Source organism: Lepus europaeus, chromosome 3 (genome assembly GCF_033115175.1).
Source record: "Lepus europaeus isolate LE1 chromosome 3, mLepTim1.pri, whole genome shotgun sequence".
NCBI classification, from domain to species: Eukaryota; Metazoa; Chordata; class Mammalia; order Lagomorpha; family Leporidae; genus Lepus; species Lepus europaeus.
Window position 1 is genome coordinate 153,642,941 of NC_084829.1, and position 25,786 is coordinate 153,668,726.

At 38.6% G+C, this 25,786-nt stretch overlaps 1 protein-coding gene across 1 annotated transcript in view; it reads right to left on the bottom strand.

The window, feature by feature from the left end:
* The window catches only part of LOC133756691 (nesprin-1-like), a 209,851-nt gene that overhangs the window by 131,737 nt on the left and 52,328 nt on the right, over positions 1–25,786 (bottom strand). The window contains exons 8-11 of the mRNA XM_062187285.1: positions 19,294–19,403; positions 12,842–12,949; positions 9,498–9,635; positions 6,918–7,082 (exon numbers count right to left, since the gene is read on the bottom strand). Of these exons, the coding sequence (XP_062043269.1) occupies positions 6,918–7,082; positions 9,498–9,635; positions 12,842–12,949; positions 19,294–19,403 (521 nt within the window). The remainder of the gene's footprint in view (positions 1–6,917; positions 7,083–9,497; positions 9,636–12,841; positions 12,950–19,293; positions 19,404–25,786) is intronic.

Consider the following 25,786-nt stretch of genomic DNA (forward strand, 5'->3'; position numbering starts at 1 on the left):
AGCCAGAGGCATCACAATACCAGATTTCAAGACATACTACAGGGCAGTTGTAATCAAAACAGCATGGTACTGGTACAGAAACAGATGGATAGACCAATGGAACAGAACAGAAACACCAGAAATCAATCCAAGCATCTACAGCCAACTTATATTTGATCAAGGATCTAAAACCAAATACTAGAGCAAGGACAGTCTGTTCAACAAATGGTACTGGGAAGACTGGGTTTCCACGTGCAGAAGCATGAAGCAAGACTCCTACCTTACACCTTACACACAAAAATCTACTCATCATGGATTAAAGATCTAAATCTATGACCTGACACCATCAAATTATTAGAGAACATTGGAAAAATTCTGTAAGATATAGGCAAAGGTAAGGACTTCTTGGAAAGGACCCCTGAGGCACAGGCAGTCAAAGCCAAAATTAACATGTGGGATTGCATCAAATGGGGAAGTTTCTGTTCTGCAATAGAAACAGTCAGGAGAATGAAGAGGCAACCAACAGAATGGGAAAAATATTTGCAAACTATGCAACTGATAAAGGATTAATAACCAGAATCTACAAAGAGATCAAGAAACTCCACCACAACAAAACAAACAACCCACTTAAGAGATGGGCCAAGGACCTCAATAGACATTTTTCAAAAGAAGAAATACAAATGGCCAACAGACACTGAAAAAATGTTCAGGATCACTAGCCATCAGGGAAATGCAAATCAAAACCACAATGAGGTTTCACCTCACCCTGGTTAAAGCGGCTCACCTACAGAAAGCTACCAACAACAGATGCTGGCGAGGATGTGGGGAAAAAGGGACACTAACCCACTGTTGGTGGGAATGCAAAATGGTAAAGCCGCTATGGAAGTCAGTCTGGAGATTACTCAGAAACCTGAATATAACCCTACCATACAACCTAGCCATCCCACTCCTTGGAATTTACCCAAAGGAAATTAAATTGGCAAGCAAAAAAGCTGTCTGCACCTCAATGTTTATGTAGCTCAATTCACAATAGCCAAGACCTGGAATCAACCTAAATGCCCATTTACAGTAGACTGGATAAAGAAATTATGGGACATGTGCTCTATAGAATACTGTACAGCAGTCAAAAACAATGAAATCCGGTCATTTGCAACAAAAAATGGAGGAATCTGGAAAACATCATGCTGAGTTAAATAAGCTAGTCCCAGAGGGACAAATATCATATGTTCTCCCTGATCAGTGACAACTGACTTAGCACCAACAAGGAAACCTGTTGAAGTAAAATGGACATTGTGAGAAACAGTGACTTGATCAGTCCTTGTCCTGACTGTTGATGTACAACTTAATACATTATCCCTTTTAGTATTTTTGTTGTTGTTGTTCTACTTAATACTATTGGTTGAACTCTTTAATTAACACACAATTATTCTTAGGAGTTTAAATTTAACTGAAAAGTGATCCCTGTTAAATATAAGAGTGGGAATGAGAGGGAGAAGATGTACAAATTGGGACATGCTCAATTGGACTTGCCCAAATGGTAGAGTTAGAAACGTGCCAGGGGATTCCAATACAATCCCATCAAAGTGGCATGTACCAATGCTATCTCACTAGTCAAAGTGATCAATTTCAGTTCATAATTGATCATAATGATAGGATTAAGAGTCAAAGGGATTGCATAAACAAGACTAATGCCTGCTAATACTATCTGATAGAATTAAGAAGGAGAGAACAATCCCAACATGGGAAGCAGCAGATTCATAGAATGGCAGATGTCCTAAACAGCACTCTGGCCTCAGAATCAGTCCTTAAGGCATTCGGATCTGGCTGAAGAGCCCATGAGAGTATCTTAGGCATGGAAAGCCAAGATTTTCTGGCAAAAAAAAAAAGACATAAATGAAAGATCTCTGCCAGTGAGATACCATTGGAAAGAACGGGGCCATCAAAGAAGGAGGTACCTTTCTCTGAAGGGAGGAGAAAACTTTCCACTTTGACTATGACCTTGTCTAAATAAGATCGGAGTTGGCAAACTCAAAAGGCTTCCATAGCCTTGGCAACTCATGACTAGAGCCTAGGGAGGTTACTGGCGCCATAAAGAAGAGTGTCAATTGTTAAATCAACAACAGGAGTCACCGTGCACTTACTCCTCATGTAGGATCTCTGTCCTTAACATGTTGTACTATGTGAATGAATAGTATAACTAGTACTCAAACAGTACTTTACACTTTGTGTTTCTGTGTGGGTGCAAACTGTTGAAATCTTTACTTAATATATACTAAATTGATCTTCTGTCTATTAAGATAATTGAAAATGAATCTTGATGTGAATGGAATAGGAGTGGGAGCGGGAGTTGGGAGGGTTGCTGGTGGGAGGGAAGTAATGGGGGGGGGGAAGCTACTGTAATCCATAAGCTATACTTTGGAAATTTACATTTGTTAAATAAAAGTTAATAAAAACTAAAAAGTTTGATGAACTGCTTTAGAGCTATTGAATAAACAGAATTTTAGCTATCTTACTAATGATTCAGATGTCTTACTTTTCATAGTCTGCAATTACATTGCTAATGCCTTTGCTAAGTGCCTGCAGCCAGACTTAGTTGGTGCCTCCCTTGAAAGACTTGTTTCATTCAGAGACTTGCCTTGAACCTTGTCTTGACTTCCACTTACCTCAGTTTGCATGCTCCTGTTTCTTCATTACATTCTCTGGATTTCTCTCTAGTGCTTTCTGTTTTTTCAGGCCTGGATAACCACTCCTGGCCTCCTGCCTCTCCCTGCTCTACTTCATTTATGGTTTCTATGGCTTACTTACTGCACTTTGGTCAAGAGGTTGCTCTAGCTGCACTCTGGGTGATTGGCAGAGGCTTTTCTCCCTCTGTCTCTGTGTGGTTAGAGGGATCATCAAGAGCCTCGAATTACACAGTCCCTGAAACATACAGAAAGCATGCACATCATCATGACTCAAAATACAGTCCCCGTCAGGGCTAAAGCTGCCCATAGTGTGCGTGAGTTAGCATTTCATCACCAGGCCTGTGGCCCAGCATGCCACACAGGTGTCAGTTCAAGTATGGCCATTCCACTTCCAATTAGAGTATTTGGGTCCCTGTTAACCACATGGGATACTTGGATGGAGTTCCAGGCTCCTTGCTTTGACCTGGCCCAGCCCAGTCCTGCCCATTCTAGTCATTTGGGGAGTGAGCCAGCGAATGAAGCACTCTTTCTCTCCACCCTCCAGTCCCCTCAACCCTGGTAGCTCTTGCTTTCAAATAAATCAATCTTTAAAAAATATCGAATGCAATATTATAATCATCTAATAAATAGTATAGTTACATTGTAGGACCTATCCTCTATGGTAGAACACTTATTTATCTTTAAAGCCTAAAGTTTAAAAATATTTTTTTTCATGTACTTGAGAGAATCATCCATCTGTTGGTTCACTCCCCAAAAGACCACAATGACCTTCTGCCCAGGACAAAATGAGGATCCCTCATGTGAGTGGGAGGCAGCACCCAAGCCATCATCTGCTGCCTCCCACGATCCATCAGCGTGAAGCTGGATTAGAAATGGAAGAGTCAGGACAGGAACTGACAGTCTGATAAAGGACATGGCCATCCCACGGCACCACAATGCCTGCCGCATTGAAGGAGCATTTAAGTCGACTTAAATTATTATTTAACCAAAAAACACATGGTGTTTACCAAGACACCCACTTGGAGTCATTACAAATGCTTGGGTACTTTCCAGCACCTTTACCAATTCCCCAGTACTGAAGCCTAGCACACAGTACGACCTCAATGAATATTTGCCAAATTATCACATTTAATTCACAAGTGATATATTTTCTACATTTCATTTGAAAATCTGAGTTCATTTCTTTTAAAGTAATTTTTTAATTTTTTACTTTTTATTTTTGACAGGCAGAGTGGACAGTGACAAAGAGAGAGAGAGAGAGAGAGAGAGAAAGAAAGTTCTTCCTTTACCGTTGGTTCACCCTCCAATGGCCGCCGCTGTAGGCGCGCTGCGGCTGGCACACCATGCTGATCCGAATCCAGGAGCCAGGTGCTTCCCCTGGTCTTCCATGGGGTGCAGGGCCCAAGGACTTGAGCCATCCTCCACTGCACTCCCTGGCCACAGCAGAGAGCTGGCCTGGAAGAGGGGCAACCGGGATAGAATCCGGTGTCCCGACCGGGACTAGAATCCGGTGTGCTGGCACCACAGGCGGAGGATTAGCCTATTGAGCTGTGGCACCAGCCTCTTTTAATGTAATTTTAAAATTTCTTTTTTCATTGATATCACATAATGCTTCATTATATGAACACACTGTGTATTTTTCAAACTGGGGTAAATTTCTTTAGCCTAATTATTTATCATTCCTGTGTGGAAAAAATATTCAGAATCCCTTTGTCTAGCTTTTCTGAAATATACAGTTATAGTTATCTGTATTCACCTTATTGTGCAATAAAACAAGAGGGAGTAAGGTGATTTCTTTTGATGCTGATATTCACACCAGTGAAAGTAATTTCAACTGGTGCACATTTTACCTGAAGAGAAATTATCATATGTAAAGATGCCTAATTGCTAATGGTTAAAGTGGTGTTATTTGTGGAACTATTTTAGCACTTTGGGTGTTTCTATGCTTCTGAGAAGCCACAAACTGGTTCAATCCCAGAAAAAATGCTTGTGACTTGATCTCATATGAGGCCTGAACTCTGGCTCCAATAGAACTTCTCCTATTTCAGTGTACTCAGGGACAGAAAATCAGGACTGGATTTTACTGTATTTGTACAGGTAGAGCAGACCTCACAGTCATTCTCTCGTCTGAGAAACCAGATGATAGGAAGCTCTTTGTGTGTGCTTGTGTGTGTTGATGGTGGTGGGGGGTGGAAAGGTTAAGTATAGAAAATTTGAAAGTATCTGAGCACATCAATTGTTGGGGAGGGATGCAGAACCCCAAGATAAACCCACATAGGTTGGGTCAATTGATTTTCAACAAAAGTGCCAAGAACACAATGGGGAAAGGTCAGACTCTTGAATCAATGTTGGGAAAACTAAATATCCACGCACAGAAGACATAGAGGCCTTTATCTCACACCGCAGATAAGAATCAACCCTAAATGTATTAAAGACTTAAATGTGAGATCGGAAACTAAATCTAGTAGCAGAAGGCATAGGAAAAAAGTTCTTCAACATTTGTCTAGACAATGATTTCTTGGTTCTGATCCCAAAAGAATGGTCAATTAAAGCTGAAACAGACAAAAGAGAATGTGCCAAACTGAAAAGCTTTTAACACAAAGAAACAATCAACAGAGTAAAAGTAAAACCTGTGTAATGAGAGACAATATTTGTAAATCATACATCAGGTAAAGGGATAATTCCAAAATATATAAGGAACTCAAACTACTCAATAACAATAAATCATCTTTTAAATAAACAGGCAAAGGACTGGAATAGAAATTTCCTGAAAGATGACATACAAATGGCCAACAGATATATGAAAAAATTCCTGACATCACTGATCATAAGAGCAGTATGAATGGAATAGAATACAATATCACCTTATACACACTAAGTTGCCTATTACCAAAAAAAATAAGTGGTGAGAAAATACTTATTAGCTATAAATTGCCTCACATATGTATAAATATATCTCATTCATATATATATATATATATATATATATATATATATATATATATATAAAATGAGGAGTAGAAATCCCTGGTTATCAGTTTGTTTTCCACGTAGACAGTGAAATTCAACTCTATGGCACAGCAAATGGGTACATAATCTCAATGAACAAAATGTATTATTGCATTAATGTGGTAAACCAGCATTTTCAGTTAGATTTGTGCTATGAAAGACCATGCATAGAAAGTACATTGGAACTTAAACCATACATAGGAAGATAAGAAATTGAGTAAGTGGCCATTTGCAACAAAATGGATGTAACTGTAAACCATTACACTTTGTGAAATAAGCCAATCCCCAAGAGACAAATATCTTGTTTTCCCTGATCTGTGGTAACTAATAAAGTACAAAAAATGTAATGCATATGAGCAAAGTTGACATTCTGAGATTGGATTATTTTTTACAGCCCTTGTCTCTACTGCTGGGTAACAGTGTATTTTTCTTCTTTCTATTTGCTAAATTCTTTACTTAGTGGAAGGTTGTGATTATAAAATAAACTCAAAGTATGTCATTGTAAAAATTGAAAGAATAAGAAAGAGAGCAGGAGGGATGGTAGGAGTGTGGGCAGGAGGGAGAGTAGGGTAGGAAGTATCACTAAGTTTCTGTTCGTGTGAAATATGAAATTTGTTCACCTTGTATAAATAAAAACTTGAATAAACAAGCCTAATCTCACCACTTCCTAAGGCTACTGCTCCCACCAGCCTTAACCCTGCCCCACAGTGGCAAGACGGGAGAAATTTTGTCAGCCCTCTTTTGAGAATGGAGGCCAACCACCAGTCACATTATTATGTAAATGTATAAATCTGTGGGCCTATCTTTGGAAAAATAAAGCCACAGAATTGCAGTGATAGGTGGAGATCTCAAACATTCTAAAAAAGTAAAGAAAGAAAGGGAGAGGGAGGGGATGGGTGGGCGGGAGAAAGGGATTGTCATTACATTCTTAGAATTGTGTCTATGAACTACCTTGAATCTAGTCTTTGTGTTAATGGTATATTACCACGAAAAAATAAGTATCAGAGGGAGAATAAAAGGAAAAAAAATCACAAGTTTAATGGTAAGTCCCTGAGGAAATCAAACACTTGGAATCATCAGCAATCAGTTCCCAAACAGGAAAATGTAAATTGGAGAATTCCTGAAATCACAATGTCTCTGAATTGCTGGTACAGCACATTCGGGAGGACCAGACCAGCCCAGGTTCTGATCGGGCCATGTGTGCAGGGCTGGTTATGCTGCAAAGTTTCTCAACCAGAATTTTACCTTATGTTGCTCAAGTTTCCGCTGTATTGTGTTTGCTGTTTCTTCATGCACCTGCTGCACTGTTACTTCCTCTCTCAGGGCCACCTCTGCCCTATACAGCCAAGCACCTATGGTGCCCAGAGGTGCTGGAAGAGATTTATCAAGCTGTATGTGCCAATCAAAGAGCTGAAAAAAAATTGAAGTATGAAAATAAAATATCTTTAGTACAGAAAGCTATACATAAAATTTCCTTAAGAATTTTAAGACCACATAGACTTAAAGTTAATGATTGCAGGCTAATTTAATAAACACCACATAAGTGAATATCTATGGTCTGAGTCTTATACTTTGGGGATTCGGAGGAAAATTAGTTACAAGCAAATTCCAAGGAAACAAAATATTAAAAATGGAAGTTGGTATGCTTTGAATATTTGTTCCCCCAAACTTAGGAGTTTGGTCCCCAAAGTCTCATGTAAATAGTTCTGAGAGGGTAGGAACTGAATCCTACTGATGTTTAGTGATGGAGTCTTTTGGAAGTGATGAGATTGCTTTAGGCAGTTAGGGGGAGCCCATGATTGAATCCTGGTGGCTTCATAAGGGACTACATAGACACAGATAGACAGATGTGCTCCTGGTCCCTTGCCATGTGATGTCCTGTGCTACTCTGAGGCTCTGCCAGTAAGAACAGCTTCACAGTGGCTGAACCTGTGGGGTCTATCTGGTCTTACACTTTGGACATCAGAGCCATGAACCAACATTAACTTCTTTCCCTTATAAGGTTAATTGCTGCAGGTACTTAATTGTATCAAAACTAATGCAGAAGGCTATCATGGGAAGCCTAAGTACTTTCCTTCTCACAGAAATAGCATCAAGTGACCACTGATTGTCAATGTGACTTTTGATGAAAGTTAAGGACCAGACTCAAAGGATACAGTGGTTATACACTAGCAGATGCTTATCAGAACAGAATCCCATCGAAACCTCCTACATAATCAGAACAAGACCAGAAAGGTGGAATTCAATAGGCAGATCTAGATACAAACATGTTAACAAGATTCTATTTTAACCCCTAAAGGTTTTTCTAAACTTCTTTTAATGTCTTCCATCTTACCGGGATATCAGTTTGGATGGGGCAGGGTGTTTAGGAGTTAAGCTATTCTTTGTTGGTGTCAATGGGAAAAAAACTTGAGATTATCAAATAAAGAACATATGGTAATCTAATGACAAATATTCCTATTCGTGGTTTAAGAGTTCCAGGTATTTAAATCTTGGCCTTCAGCGTGAAAAAAAAACATTAATGTGAAAGATAATGAGAGTGTTCCATCAGGTTCATGAATGATCAAACAGAGGACATTCTTGAATAAAGAATACAAAGTTGGGGGCCAGTGCTGTGGCACTGAAATCCTATATGGACGCCAGTTCATGTCCCAGCTGCTCCTCTTCTGATCCAGCTCTCTGCTTATGGCCTGGAAAAGCAGTAACATATGGCCCAAGTTTGTAGGCCCCTGCACCCACATGGGAGACAAGAGGAAGCTTCTGGCTCCTGGCTTTGGATCGGCTCAGCTCCAGCTGTTGCTGCCATTTAGGGAGTGAACCAGCAGATGGAAGACCTTTCTGGATGTTTCTCCCTCTGTCTGTAACTCTCTCTCTCAAAAACAATCAGGGGCTGGTGCTGTGGCTTAGCAGGTAAAGCCATTGGCTACATTGCTGGTTTCCTATATGGGAGCTAGTTTAAGTCCTGGCAGCTTTACTTCCAATCCAGCTCTCTGCTATGGCCTAGGAAAGCAGTTGAAGATGGCCCAAGTCTTTGGGCCCCTGCACCTGCATGGGAGACCCAGAAGCTCCTGGCTCTTGGCTTCAAATTGGCCCAGATCTGGCCATTGCAGCCATTTGGAGGGTGAACCAGCAGATGGAAGATTCTCTTTTCTCTCTGCCTCTGCTCAAAAAGTAAATTTTTTTTTTTTTTAACATAACACAAAGTTATATGTCAAAGCCTGAACATTATTTGCTGTTGATGGAACTTGGTTACAGAATATAAAAAGACTTAATTACTGGGAATATTCTAGAAAACAAGATTCATCTCTTCCAAATAACTCAGAATTAAGGTATATAAATATGAAGTAATCTAAATGGTCTTTTGGGATTTCAATCTATTGCCTACCAAAGGTGGGGAACCTTTTTTTCTGCCAAGGACTGTTTGGACTTTTACATCATTGACAGGCCATACAAAATTAACAGCTTAAAAATTAGCTTGTTATTGATTTATTGAATTTCAATTCCTGTCTGTGGTTGCCTTGGTAGTGCCAGCCCAAATAATTTTACTGACCTCATATGGCCCAGGAGCCAGATATTCCCCTCTCTAGTAATGGCTGATAATACATGTTGGATAGGCAAGGCAGGAAGATAGCTGGCAAACCAAGCACTTCCACTAACTTACAGCAAGATTTGACAAGAGGACAAAGATTGTCCCCAAAGTAAGCCTTGCCAGCCCCAGAAGCAGCAGGCCCTGATGCAATATCATCATTTAGAAAAAGATGATAAACATTATGTGTTTGACTAAATTTCGCAAGCCCTAATAAAATTAATTGTAGCGGTACTTACCCTGGAGGACACTCTGTCCCAGGATTGTTTTAACAATGCTTGGTCAAGTGACAATTTGCTGTCTCTGTGTAACGGTTGGATTAAATGCTCAATCTGTTTCCTTTTTATTTCATATTGAACTCTGAAGTGCTTAAAGGACTAGAAGAGGAAAAATAGCAACAATATGGCAGTGAGTCAAAAAAAGCAAAAGCAAAGGAAATCACATTTCCTAAATAACAACCCATTATATTTGGATAACACTCAATAAAAAGTTATCAATGTTGTTAGTAAAATTAACGGCAGGGGGCTGGCACTGTTGCCTAACGGGTAAAACTGCGCCTGCAGTGTCGGTATCCCATACGGGTGCCAGTTTTAGTCCTGGCCACTCCATTTTTTAAAAAATTCTTTTGACAGGCAGAGTGGACAGTGAGACAGAGAGACAGAGAGAAAGGTCTTCCTTTTGCCGTTGGTTCACCCTCCAATGGCCACCGCAGCTGGCGCACTGCTGCCGGCACACCGCGCTGATCCGAAGGCAGGAGCCAGGTGCTTATCCTGGTCTCCCATGCGGGTGCAGGGCCCAAGCACTTGGGCCATCCTCCACTGCCTTCCCGGGCCACAGCAGAGAGCTGGCCTGGAAGAGGGGCAACCGGGACAGAATCCGGCGCCCCAACCGGGACTAGAACCTGGTGTGCCAGCGCCACAAGGCGGAGGATTAGCCTAATGAGCCGTGGCGCCGGCGCCACTCCACTTCCAATCCAGCTCTCTGCTATGGCCTAGGAAAGCAGTAGTAGATGGTCCAAACGCTTGAGCCCCTGTACCTGCAAGGGAGACCAGGAAGAAGCTCCTGGCTCCGGATTGATGCAGTTTCGGCCGTTGTGGCTAATTGGAGAGTGAACCAGCAGATAGAAAAAGCTCTCTCTCTACCTCTCCTCTTCTCTGTGTGCAACTCTTTCAAATAAATAAATAAATCTTTTTTAAAAAACTAGTGGCATTCAAGATACCAGTAGAAGTTACCATTTATCAGGCCTTCAGTTTGAGATTGACCCTGTGTTAAGTGCTTTCTACATAGTAGCCTTTCTGGTTCACTGTGTAACGCTACAGCATGGAAATGCGTTATTTTGAAACCCGTAAGTGACTTGGCAGGGACAAATAATGGAGGCAAGACTAACACCTAGGATTTTTCATTGTGAGTTAAATAATTTACACACCAGTCCATGTTTTCAGGAAATATAGTAAACAGGAGATAAGTCTCTACTAATAATTGCAGTACTTACTTTATCTCACACTACCATAGAACTTAGAAATATCAAAATAATGCTGAGTTAAACATAACTAAATTTTGGGTGGATGTCTGACACAACCCTTAAGATCTTACTTAGGACATCTACATCCCTTATCAGAGTGCCAGAGTTAGAATTTGTACTTTATGTAGGATTCCGGTTTCCTGGAATCAGAATGAGCACCCTGAGGCACAGCAGATGATGGCTCAAGAACTGGGGTCCTGTCACCCATGTGAGGCCCAGACTGAGATCCAGCCAGACTCCTGGCATCACCCTGGCCGGCCCCTGCTGCTGTGGCACTTTTCTAACCATCGCTGTCTTGACTCTCTGCCTTTCAAATAAATAAATATTAAAAAAAAAAAAACCAAAAACACCTCAATTTGTGTTTTAGTAATCCTGTGTAAATAAGTTTACATTAGTGGAATTAATTTACATAATAATCATTTGCTTTAATTTTAAAACATTAAAATATGCTAAAATATACTTAAAATAAATCTATATTATATAGACATAGCCACAATAGTAACATTAAAAGGAATTAAAACCCTACATTTTATATTAATATATTCTAAAATGTGACTCAAAGTTCAAATGTGAATTAAAAATCTGATTTTAACGTAAAATTTAAAATTGGAACAAGAGAACAGCTCTACAGAATCTAGCAGATAGTCCACCCGTATGAGTTACAAAATTGTAAATGAAGATGCACATTCACATGAAGAACACTAGGGGGAGATGGTGAATAAAAATTTTACAAATGTTTTCTTTCCATTCCCTATATCTGAATAGAATTTTACAAAAATCCAAACATAAAATTGATCTTTACTTTCATTCCACAGATCCCTACGCATAGATAAACTGGAAAATACAACATTATTGATAAATTGAAATATATTGAATGCCTAATACAGAGATGAAGGCAATGTTCCTAATATTCAGATTTCAGATAGGATAGTCACCAGGCTCATTTTTAAGAGACTAGTGATCATCCTTGACCTGAAGGGTATATTTATGTTTTACAGATTTCTAGTCCTTGGTTTATTCCTTATTTAATATCATTTGTACAGCATGTAACCTTGAATTCGTGATCACTTAAGCTAAAACTAAAACTCACCAATGGATGAAATAAGTATATTCACTTTATTCTTTCATTTCTGTTTTCAATTTACTAACTTGATCTTTTTTGCTTTTTAAGTGGAACTCATCCCAGAAATGTTTAATTTGGGGAAAAATATCACTTTTGAATTTCTACTGCTTTGCTGATTTAACAAAAATATTGATGGTATCATCCATCTAAATTTAGGCATATTTGATAGATATGATTATCTCACAAATACTAATACTGTAGATAACCTTTTATTGTCTGCCATCTTGAATGTCTTACATTATTGGACCCTTTTTTGTATCAAAGTGATAAAATAAAATGTAATTATAATATTCTATAGAATACACAAAGACTAAGTTTTCTCAGCAAAATGAAGTGATATTTGAATTATATGGAGACTAACAGACCACATAGAATAAATCATTACAGTTTAATGGGAAAATTATGTTGTATGACTAAGTCTTGGAAGTGGATATAGAAAGCAGAAATCCAATTAATGAATTGCAGAAAGCCACTACTCTGACCTCAACTTGATGACAATAGTGTTGATCTATGGAGGTCATAGGAGAAATTATCTCCATACACGCCTACTTTAAACAGTCATTTTGCAAAACTTTATTACATTCACTTGTTTTAGTAATTTACAATTTGGTGCAAGTCTTTTCTTTTGGGTGGATTTCCAGTTATATGAAAACTAACACATGAGCATGAGTTCTACAAAAGCAACGACTCCCTATTTCTCCTGAGTTCTGGAAAAGGCAGGAAGCTCAGAGCTCCATATGCAGTGTGGACAAAATGTGACTTCAAACTTCCTATTTATATAGAAATGCAGCTATTAAGTCAAATGCAAACTTAAGATGATGCATATTTCTTTAAAGACTTTTCTCACTGATGTAATTTGAGACTCAACAGATTAAATGACAGACATCAGTTGTCTTCATGAAAATCTTTTGAAAAATTGAAATCTTTTTCATACTTACCTGATATTTGTCCTGCAAATTTGATTCTGTCATCTGTGCCCTTGTCAAATCTCTTTCAAATTGTTCTACCCAAACTTTCATTTCCTTCAAAATTAGCCTGTCTTCTCTCTGGAAACCAGGAGACATAATTTTATTATGTAACTGTGCATTTATTTCATTGCTTGATCAACATTTGAGTGATCCTAGAGTAAACAAGTCCCAGATGTTTCTGATTGTTTTTCTTTGTCCCATGCCTTTTGGAGAGTAATATGCAAAAATAACTACATAAAAACAGCTTAATTATGTTTTTGAATACCAAAATTATAACTTCTATCTCCCCCCTTAAGTAGTACAAATTTAGCAAAGAAAATATACTCAAGAATGTTCCAACTATAAAAATACACAGAAAAAGCAATAGATGGAATGAAAACAGACCTGTGAGGTGCTTCCAACCCCAAGGCCATCACTGACTCAGGGGTCTGTTCTGGATGGGATTAATTTTGACTAAATTCAAGAAGCTACAGTCATAATATTGTAGACTATCTATACTATTATTTTAATATAATATTTAATATTCTAACAAGTTACATGTGGACAGAAAACTCATATCTTTTTCAATATGGTGTTTCCAGACCCTGGTTACATGGTCCCCATAAGAGATTTACCAATTATCTGCTAAGTAATGCATCCAGGCCATCACTCACATCTCAAAAATGAGAAACAAAATTGAAATTGACATACATGTTTTAAAAAAATAGGAGCCATTACAGCACTGATTTAGTGAGTATAACCAAATGTTTCATCAAGACCCTGTCTTCTAAGTAGGTCAGAGTGATCATAAATACATTTCACCAATTTTTTTTTTTTGGAACTGGCAAATAGCTTAAAGCTATGGATTGTAATTTTTTTCTCATAGTCTTGCAACAAACATTAAAAAGCCCCCTTATATTGCCTCCTCTCCTTCCAGGTTACAAACTCCATATAAGTCTTTTTAGCTCCAGCCTCTAACATTGTGTGATTCTCAGGATCACTCAATATCATTGAGTGATTAATGATTAATTGGTAACATAGTAAGAGAAAGAAATGGAACTAGAGCTTTTTATTTTTTAAAGAATGATTTAGATGACAGAGAGAAGGAGAGACAGGGAGAGGGAGAGGGAGAGGGAGAGAGAGAGAGCGCTCCTATCCACAAGTTCACTCCCCAAAATGCCACAACACCATCCAGGTTTCCAATGCAGATGGCAGGGGCTCAATTCTGGGCCATCTTCTGCTGTTTTCCCAGTCACATTAGCAGAGAGCTTGATCTCGGACCAGTGCCTATATAGGATGCTGGCGTCGTAGGCAGTGGCTTAACCTATTGCACCACAATACCAGCCTCCAGCATGACTCTTTTGAATGAATAGGTGAAGTAACCAAGGCACATGTTTTAGCACCAGTTGACTTTTAGTTTCCCAAACAGCACAGATTCTCGTGACCTCAGAGCAAAAGGTGTTCTCAGTCTCCAGGGTACCAAGTCTACCTCCAAGGTACCAGAGGTCAAGGTGAGTATTTTCAGTGGCCCACATTGCAAGGGACTTCACCATCAGCCTCCCAGGAAGACTTATTAACTCTTGGACACAAAATGCATTTGAGATTGTCCCGAAGAGGAGCTCTTTGTGGTGAATTAAAATGATTTAACAACAAGTTATCTAGAAGAAAAGTTTATATTCTTGCAAATCAATGAATAAGTTTTAGGGGCCAGCACCGTGGCATAGTGAGTAAAGTCGCTGTCTGTGATGCTGGCATCTGACTTGGGTGCCAGTTCACATCTCGGCAACTTCACTTCTGATCCACCTCCCTGCTAATGTGCCTGGAAAAGCAGCAGAGGATGGCCCAGTGCTTGGGACCCTGAACTCATGTGGGAGACCTGGATGGAGTTCTTGGTTCCCGGCTTCAGCCTGGCCCAGCCTTGGCCATTGGTCCCATTTGGGGAATGAACTAGCAGATGGAAGATTTTTTGTGTCTCCTTCAAATAAATAAATCCTTTTTAAAAGTTATTTTATTAGAGTAAATTTAGTAAATAACTTTTTCCAGTGGTGGGAAATTGTCAAGTAAATTGCAAAAGGTAAGAAGGATGGAGCTACTTATGCTTTCAACATTCTCCTAAGAGCGAAATAAAGTACAAAATAATAATGAAAGTCCAAGAACCTATTCATCAGGTGACTTTTCTTTAACAGGCGACTTTTACATGTGTTCAAGACATGGGGGTCTATGTGCCTGTAGAAGACCAGCTTTATCCCAAAGATCTAAACTGTCAACCTTCTCTCTCCTTGTGTCTTTCTTTTCACCATCACTCTCTCTCCTCCTCTTCTCTCACTCATGTACATACATGGGCACAATGCTATTTTTTGTATTATGTTTCTACGTACATAAACTCATATATCATGGAGCATGAAATAAAAATTTATTTAGTATTTGATATGAAATTAGTCACTTCTGTTTTTATGTTCTAATGCTAGCTTAAGCTCTGTTGTACTGATGTATCTTTTACCTCAGACCTAGAGGGAACATGAAAAATCGAAAAGCTGAAGTAGAGGATAAGCACTCAATGTCTTGCTTGGGCAAAGAATTTGTAATCATTCAATCCACAAGTATACTTGAGCACCTATTATGTCGTGAACTTTACTAAACCACATGACTCATCATGGAGCAGAAGAGGCATCAGGAAACACTGACGAGCTAAAGGAAGACTAACCTTCTGCAATGATCTCCCACTTACAAAATTAAGATATAAAAATTGAACTTTTCACTTTATTTTTATTTTCCATCTTACCTTTACAGAAACCAAGCTGCAATTAATGGTAAATTCTTTTGGCTATTAGTGCTATTATGTGTTATTAAAAATAAATTAAAAGATAACATCTCACAAAGGTCAGTAAGCAAATCCATGGGAGAGGGTCAGATTGCCACTAGCATTTAATAGATGTATGTTATCTGTTCTGTTAAAAGAGACTAACATGATTAAGGTATTAAAAGAAATACATACATAAAGAAAAATACATGCAAAGAAATTGCTAATAGGCTACAGAATGCAAGAGGTCACTAATTCATTAGATAAATCTTACCTTAAATTTTTGAATACATTTTGCAAAAGATGGGAAACCTGGAAATATTTCCTAACAATATGAGAGATAATGTATAGAAACATAACATAAATCAGGGATAAAAATTATATTTGGATAAGAAGAAAAATCACTTTGGGGGCATCTGTCTAGAGAAAAACATGCAATAATTTTAAAGGTATATTTACCCAAGATGTTTTCATAACTTGAAAATATAAAAATTTTCAATACCAATAAGGCAACAGAGTTACTTGGCAAATGATATTTCAATTTTAATTTTAAATAATCATATGTGGCAACATATATACTTTTGTGAATATCTTGAAATAACATTCAACATTTTAAAATGAGTTCTGGGTAAAAAAAGAGATAATATGGGCTCCAATTTTTCCCCCTAAGTACACTAACACATACATTTGTCTGTCTCTAGCACCGTTAAAACAATAGTGTGCAGTGCAAAAATCCATGTGTGAAAAAAATCTGAAAGTTTAACAGTTGGAAGCGATAAGCAAATAGATACATTTTATTTATTCTAATATAAGTAAGTTCTAATATAAAAATTAAGTTCTAATATAAATATTGTAATATATATGTCTAATTACCCAAGCATTATCTTCAGGAAAAAATTTATTAGTATTATTGGTTGAAGTGAAAAAGCATGGTAATGTCTACTTCCAGTAAAAAAAAAAAAGTGTATTTACAAGGGTATTCATAAAATATTTAAATAAACTCATAAAGGAGATATAGAAATCAAATCCACAAAAATGGAAGCCTGCTGGAAATGTTGATGTCAAGTTTTAAAACATGAATAGGAGATTTATTAAGACTTGTCTAAATGTTTCAGCCACTCCAATCCATGTAGGCTATAAAATCTTCAATTTTTGGCAGGTAGAATTTGGTGACCATTAACTGCAATAAGCAAATATAAGCTAAGTCATAAAAAATTTTACACTATAGAAATGTTTTAGGTGCTTATGCTTTATAATACAAATACCATATAAAATGGCAATATTTATATCCTTCAAAACTAATTTTTGAAATAACCATGAATAAATCACATGCATCCTCTTTTTAGGAAATGAATATGGAGAATTTACAAAAACGTAGCCAGAATGTTTCCTTCAGGTAATTAATTTCTTAAAAGTATCTTTAATTGTATATATTAACAGGCTTCTATCAGGAATATGTGTGCTGCACATATATGAAAATGTTTGCATTAAATTCTGCTCATGAGCATTAGCTAAACATCTCCTGTTTCTCAGATGTTACTCATCACAAAGTTCACTTATTATTAATATTAGGACAATTAAAACAGCAAAACCTCAGAAACCAAATCATATATAAATTCAGTTGGGCAATGTAATGGCGTTAAATATGACACAGATGAAAATCTGATTTTCTCTGTGCTGTGTGAGGAACTCTGACATGATTTTAAATAATTTCTTATCCACACAACAACATCCATGTCCAATCATGTTGTCAAAATCCTGAAAACCACATGATTCCAAGATGTTTCCACTGGTCTGCTGGCATTCGCACATATGCGTTTGCCTCAGTGGTGCTTCCTAGAACCATTTATTCAACTGACTACAGGTGAGTTATTCCAGCGATAATGCTTGCCTACATTTGGAGCAGCAACACAAAGGGTTTCCTTGAGCCAGGACCTGAAGAGGCTAGCAGAGTTCCAGCAAATCATTTCACCCAAGGGACCCAGGAGTCACCAGTTACTGTTTTCCTTCTTTTGTGAATCCTTAGTTTCCAATCATTAGTGTGATACTTGGTCCTGCTTAAAAGCTTTGGGTGATGCTCTCCTGATGTTTTCTTTTCTTAGACTTATTTCTAAGTCTATTTAAAAAATACATTTTTTGAAATTTTCTATTTCTCTTGTCCTTCATCAAAATCTCATTCTACACTGAAAACTCCAATGGAGATCTGAGCAATGAAGACAATGTTTAATACATCCTGAAAGTTCCATTTAACATTTTCTTTGTTGTCATTTTGCCACATACTTAATTTTAAATCAGCAGTGAATTTACCACTCAATACTTAAAAAAAAAATACAACCTCAACAATGTTTGGAGACTGGTAATGTCTTTTGTTGTTATACACAAGGAAAAAGGGCACTCTGGTGTCCTCTTTGGAATGTATACCAGGATAACATTCTACAGAGGAATCTGTAAAACATTTAGGAAGCACTAAATTTCACATGCCCTTTAGCCTAGGAAATCTGCTTCAAAGAATGAATCTTACAGTAGTTTTATTTTAAAATTATTCATAAAATTACTCAAAATAGAAAAAAATCTGAATTTTCCATTCATTAATGTTGGATAAATTATTGTACATACATACGACCTGCATAGCTCTTTATAATATTAATGTAAAAAGATGATTATAAAATTATATGGGTACTGCCGGCGCCGTGGCTCAATAGGCTAATCCTCCGCATTGCAGTGCCGGCATACCGGGTTCTAGTCCCGGTCGGGGCACCGATCCTGTCCCGGTTCCCTCTTCCAGGCCAGCTCTCTGCTGTGGCCAGGGAGTGCAGTGGAGGATGGCCCAAGTGCTTGGGCCCTGCACCCCATGGGAGACCAGGAGAAGCACCTGGCTCCTGCCATTGGATCAGCGCGGTGCGCCGGCCGCAGCGCGCCTACAGCGGCGGCCATTGGAGGGTGAACCAATGGTAAAAAGGAAGACCTTTCTCTCTATCTCTCTCTCTCTCTCACTGTACACTCTGCCTGTCAAAAAAAAATAATAATAATAAAATTTAAAAAAAATTATATGGGTACTGATTTTAACTGGATGAGAAGAAAAATCCTGACTTTTCTCTGGGATAGTTCTTCTCTAGAATGTCAAATATAGGTAATATTCCTTTTTCTCCCCCCCCCCCAAGTTTAAAAAATTATAATAATGTATATATGTCATTTGAGCAAAGTGAAAATCTGAAAAATTTAACACTGTCAACAATAAGAGCTTTTACAAGCTATGCCTTAGTTCTATAGGCTTGCTGTGAATATATACAATGAAATCTAAAAGTCAAAATTGGATTTCATCAGATCACATGAAACTTGGGGACTTAGGCTTTAGATGTGCAATGATGTGATCGATGTGAAACTTTTTTCAATTCTGAAATTACTAACATGGAGTTCCAAACACTTCTGTCTTTGATCAGTTTTAATTATCAGCATCACAAATCTAACATTTATCATTCAGTGCTCCAAGGATTATCTAACATCCAATCACACCCCGCATCTGAAGATAGCTAGCCCATATTCAAGCAATATTAAAATGCATACCAATTTATTAAAAACAAAATATTTAAAACTGAGTTAGTATCATTAAGGACACTATCAATAACTGATATAAACAACCAACCTCATTCTCCAGCCCATCAATGCCTGCACTGTGGATGTCAGGATAATGTTTCAGAAACTGGGCCACGTAGGTCATAATAGACTTCTCATCAGGCTTATCCACATCCACATCTGCAAAAATCAGAACCAAATGTAATAAAATTATCAGCATTCATTGCGTTATAGTAATTCAAGTTTTGAAATATAGTTTTATGCCAGAAAACACTGTCCTAGTCACAGAAGAGAAAGTTTTGGGGGAGGAGAAACGAACAGTCTGAGTGATATATGTCTGACCCAAAAAGATGAGGCATTTTAACAACACACTTTTAGGAGAGTAGTACATGTTTTCATTTAGCAATCCCAACATTCATTCTTCAGGTATCCTTGCTGCTCCACAAATACTCATTCTCTTTAGTTAATAAAATACAAGTAAAATGCAAATTTTAGAATTGGGGTGAGTGACTGGGATAAAAATGCTCAGAGTTGTGACACTGAATGACATAGGAAAGATACCTGGCCAAATGCTGATTAGCCACTCACTGTCCCCTGCAAATTTTGCTGGAGAAAAGGAGAACTTTATATTCGACTCCTTAGATAGCTCTTCATTGTGAGCATTCTCTGTGTGCCACATACTTTGAGCAATGAAGTACTGAGGGAGAGACAAACTGAAAATATCTCAATCACTATGGTTTTGACATTTATAGGTATTTACCTATCAAACCAGGAAATATTTGGCAAGTAAATTTATGCAAATTTATTTTTTAAAGATTTACTTGTTTATTTGAGTCAGGGTTACAGAATGGCAGTGAAGATTTATCCTCTGGTTCATTCCCCAAGTGGCCACAACAGCCAGTATAGAGTCAAACCACAGCCAGGAGCTTCATTAGGGTCTCTAATGTGAGTGGCAAAGGCCCAAGCACTTGGGCTGTCCTGCTGCTGCTTTCCCTCCATTAGCAGGGAACTGGATTTGAAGTGGAGCAGCTGGGACACAAACTGGCTCCCATATGGGATGCCAGCATCCCAGGTGGTGGCTTTACTCACTATGTCACAATACCAGCCCGTTAAACAAATTGAGTAATTATATACAGGATAACAGTGCATCAAGTGTCAAACATAATAAACATTTAAAATGCCCACTTTAAAGGCAATAAATGTGACAACATCTTGTAAAAGTTCCTTTTGATTTGAGGTATAATTTCTAGGAATTACCAATGTAGGATTTAAAATGTGCATATGATTTAAAAGAAACAAAGATCGTATGTTTTAGAATTAGTTACATGGCTCACAGGTGATTTCAAAAATGACAAGAGCAGAGATCCAAGATGACCTAATAGGCAAAAGACTTGCTGATTATGAACACAGGATGATAGCAGCAGAACAAGGGAGAAACTGCATTCCCAGTGGACAGCTGGAGAGAAATTCGCAGTAGAAAATCTACAGAATGAAGAGACACTCCATGGAGCAGCAGGAACTGTAGAACCATGCAGCAGTGAGCAGGATACCACAGGTGACTCCTGCAACTGGTGGCTGTGGAGACAATCTTCTTGGAGTGAGGTGAGAAGGACCAGTAGCAGCCTAAGCTATTGATGGTAATGCCTGAAGGAGAACCCCAAGGTCCCCATTGACTTTGAATAAATCCCAGAGCACTAGCAGGGAACAGGATGTCTACCTAACCCCATGAAGGGAGACCTCATTGCTTTCCTCTCCTCCCTCCACCAAGGTGCCTGTGATCAGAAGGGAGGAAGCTCCATCATAATAAGATGAGTGAAGGTTCGGTTCCGGGCAAGATGGCGGAATAGGCAGAAGCACACTTAGTCCGGGGGGAGAGAAAGTTTAATATAAGTGGAGATACTGCAGGGTCAAGGAAGAGTAGGGGAAGAAACAGCAGCGGAAACTCTTCCGGAACTAGTGATTCACAGTGGACCTGCGTGGAGAGCGTGGGAGCCCAAGTTCGGGACACCAGCAGCAGACTCAACGCACCAGCGCTGGAACGCGAGGTGAGCCGAACCTCCATAGCCCGAGATACCAGCAAGCAAGCGGAAAGAGGAGGCTAGAGGGAACGAGGCTTGAAACTCCGTGGGGAAAAGTTCACCAGGCTAACTAGAAGAGAGAGAAAAATAAAAAATAAAAAAAGTGACTGATACGGACACAAGTTTCTCTCTCTCCGCTCACCTCTCAAAGGCGAGCAAGACAGAGCAGGCGCCATTTTGGACATACGTCATAAGCTGGGCGACCTCAGGTCTGCACCGGCCCTGAGCCGAGCAGAAAAACCTGACTCTGGGGGGAGGGGTGAAATAACAGGAGATTAGCATCTAACTTGGCAACCCAGTGGGAGATTGCAGGAGAATTGGAGCCCACACTGAGGGCAGCAGAGATTCCCTGTGTGGTCCTTGGGAAAGAGCTTCCGATCTCTGGCTCCTGTGGGTATATCATTTGCCTGCTAACTACCTCCAATTACATTCAGCTGTGCGGAATTACTTCCCTTTTGAATCAAAAAAGAGAGAGATTTACCACACCTAACCTGGGAGTGTCATCTTTGACACACCCTCAGCCCTGAGGAACCAAACACAGCTCTCAGTCCACACTCATCTCAAGCCTCTAAGGCACCACTGAAAGCAGACAGTCCACTTAATATAGAGCCATAGTGTAACAAGAAAAAACACCACAGTGAAGAAACCAAATATCTCCAACATGCCAAACAACAAACACAAAAACCAAGCTAACAAGAATAAGGAAGACACTATGACACCCCCAAATGAAAAAGACACCCCAATTCAAGATTATGAAGATGAGGAGATTGAAGAAATGCAAGAAGCAGATCTCAAAAAATTGCTATGAACATTAAGAAGTTCTCAAAAACAAATTCTTGAACTACAGAAATCCTTCATGGACAAGATAGAAAATCTCTCTCATGAAAATGAAATATTAAGGAGGAATCAAAATGAATTGAAACAACTAGTGGAACAAGAAATGGTGATAGTGATGAGAAATCATAATGAAATGAAGAATTCAATAGATCAAATGACAAACACATTAGAGAGTCTTAAAAACAGAATGGACGAAGCAGAAGAGAGAATATCAGACTTAGAAGACAGAGAACAGGAAAGGAAACAATCAAATCAAAGAAAAGAAGAAGAAATCAGAAATCTAAAAAATACTGTCAGGAATCTACAGGATACTCTTAAAAAACCCAACATTCGGGTTCTAGGAGTACCTGAAGGCATGGAGAGAGAGAAAGGATTAGAAGGCCTTTTTAGTGAGATACTGGCAGAAAATTTCCCAGGTTTGGAGAAAGACAGAGACATCCTAATACAGGAAGCTCATAGAACCCCTAATAAACATGACCAAAAGAGATCCTCACCACGACACGTCGTAATCAAACTCACCACAGTGAAACACAAAGAAAAGATCCTAAAATGTGCAAGAGAGAAACGCCAGATTACTCTCAGAGGATCTCCAATTAGACTCACAGCTGACTTCTCTTCAGAAACCCTACAAGCTAGGAGAGAATGGCGAGACATAGCCCAGGTGCTAAGAGAGAAAAACTGCCAGCCCAGAATATTATATCCTGCAAAGCTCTCATTTATGAATGAAGGTGAAATAAAGACCTTTCAAAGCAAACAGAAACTGAAAGAATTTGTCGCCACTCGTCCAGCCCTGCAAAAGATGCTTAAAGATGTGTTACATACAGAAACACAGAAACACGGTCACCAATATGAAAGAAGGTAAAGGTAGGAAACCTCACACCAAAAGATCACAGGAATCTCAAACCATATATTAGAAAGTATCTTTGGCTAATGGCAGGGCAAAGTTACTCCTTCTCAATAGTCACATTGAATGTTAATGGCTTGAACTGTCCAGTTAAAAGACAACGATTGGCTGATTGGGTTAAGGAACAAAACCCATCCTTTTGCTGCTTACAAGAAACCCATCTATCCAACAATGATCCATACAGGCTGAGAGTGAAAGGCTGGAAAAAGATATACCACGCCAACAGAAATGAAAAGAGAGCGGGCGTAGCCATCTTAATATCGGACAACATAAACTTTACCACAAAAACTGTTAAGAAAGATAAAGAGGGGCACTATTTAATGATTAAGGGATCAATTCAACAGGAAGATATAACGATTATCAATGTATATGCACCTAATTACAGGGCACCAGCTTATTTAAAAGACTTGTTAAGGGACTTAAAGGGAGACTTAGACCCCAATACAATAGTACTGGGGGACTTCAATACTCCACTCTCAGAGATAGACAGATCAACAGGACAGAAGATCAACAAGGAGACAGTAGATTTAAATGACACTATAGCCCAAATGGATCTAACAGATATCTACAGAACTTTTCATCCTACATCTAAGGACTTTACATTCTTCTCAGCAGTACATGGAACCCTCTCTAGGATTGACCACATACTAGGCCATAAAGCAAGTCTCAGCAAATTCAAAAGAATTAGAATCATACCATGCAGCTTCTCAGACCACAAAGGAATGAAATTGGAAATTGGCAACTCAGGAATCCCTAGAGCACGTGCAAACACATGGAGATTGAACAACATGCTCCTGAATGAACAATGGGTCATAGAAGAAATTAAAAGAGAAATCAAAAATTTTCTGGAAGTAAATGAGGATAACAGCACAACATACCAAAACCTATGGGATACAACAAAAGCAGTGTTAAGAGGAAAGTTTATATCAATAGGTGCCTACATCAAGAAATTGGAAAGGCACCAAATAGATGAGCTTTCAAGTCATCTCAAGGATCTAGAAGATCTGCAGCAAACCAAACCCAAACCCAGTAGGAGAAGAGAAATAATTAAAATCAGAGAAGAAATCAACAGGATTGAATCCAAAAAAACATTACAAAAAATCAGCCAAACGAGGAGCTGGTTTTTTGAAAAAATAAACAAAATTGACACCCCATTGGCCCAACTAACTAAAAAAAGAAGAGAAAAGACCCAAATCAATAGGATCAGAGATGAAATGGGAAACGTAACAACAGACGCCACAGAAATAAAAAGAATCATCAGAAATTACTACAAGGACTTGTATGCCAGCAAACAGGGAAATCTATCAGAAATGGACAGATTCTTGGACACATACAACCTCCCTAAATTGAGCCAGGAAGACATAGAAAACCTAAACAGACCAATAACTGACACAGAAATTGAAACAGTAATAAAGGCCCTCCCAACAAAGAAAAGCCCAGGGCCAGATGGATTCACTGCTGAGTTCTACCAGACATTTAGAGAAGAACTAACTCCAATTCTTCTCAAACTATTCAGAGCAATCGAAAAAGAGGGAATCCTCCCAAATTCTTTCTATGAAGCCACCATCACCTTAATTCCTAAGCCAGAAAGAGACGCAACATTGAAAGAGAATTACAGACCAATATCCCTGATGAACATAGATGCAAAAATCCTCAATAAAATTCTGGCCAATAGATTGCAACAACACATCAGAAAGATCATCCACCCAGACCAAGTGGGATTCATCCCCGGTATGCAGGGATGGTTCAACATTCGCAAAACAATCAACGTAATACACTACATTAACAGACTGCAGAAGAAAAACCATATGATTCTCTCAATAGACGCAGAGAAAGCATTTGATAAAATACAACACCCTTTCATGATGAAAACTCTAAGCAAACTGGGTATGGAAGGAACATTCCTTAATACAATCAAAGCAATATATGAAAAACCCACGGCCAACATCCTATTGAATGGGGAAAAATTGGAAGCATTTCCACTGAGATCTGGTACCAGACAGGGATGCCCTCTCTCACCACTGCTATTCGATATAGTTCTGGAAGTTTTGGCCAGAGCTATTAGGCAAGAAAAAGAAATTAAAGGGATACAAATCGGGAAGGACGAACTCAAACTATCCCTCTTTGCAGATGATATGATTCTTTATTTAGGGGACCCAAAGAACTCTACTAAGAGACTGCTGGAACTCATCGAAGAGTTTGGCAAAGTAGCAGGATATAAAATCAATGCACAAAAATCAACAGCCTTTGTATACACAGGCAATGCCACGGCTGAGGAAGAACTTCTAAAATCAATCCCATTCACAATAGCTACAAAAACAATCAAATACCTTGGAATAAACTTAACCAAAGACGTTAAAGATCTCTACGATGAAAACTACAAAACCTTACAGAAAGAAATAGAAGAGGATACCAAAAAATGGAGAAATCTTCCATGCTCATGGATTGGAAGAATCAATATCATCAAAATGTCTATTCTCCCAAAAGCAATTTATACATTCAATGCAATACCCATCAAGATCCCGAAGACCTTCTTCTCAGATCTGGAAAAAATGATGCTGAAATTCATATGGAGACACAGAAGACCTCGAATAGCCAAAGCAATCCTGTACAACAAAAACAAAGCCGGAGGCATCACAATACCTGATTTTAGGACATACTACAGGGCAGTTGTTATCAAAACAGCATGGTACTGGTACAGAAACAGATGGATAGACCAATGGAACAGAATAGAAACACCAGAA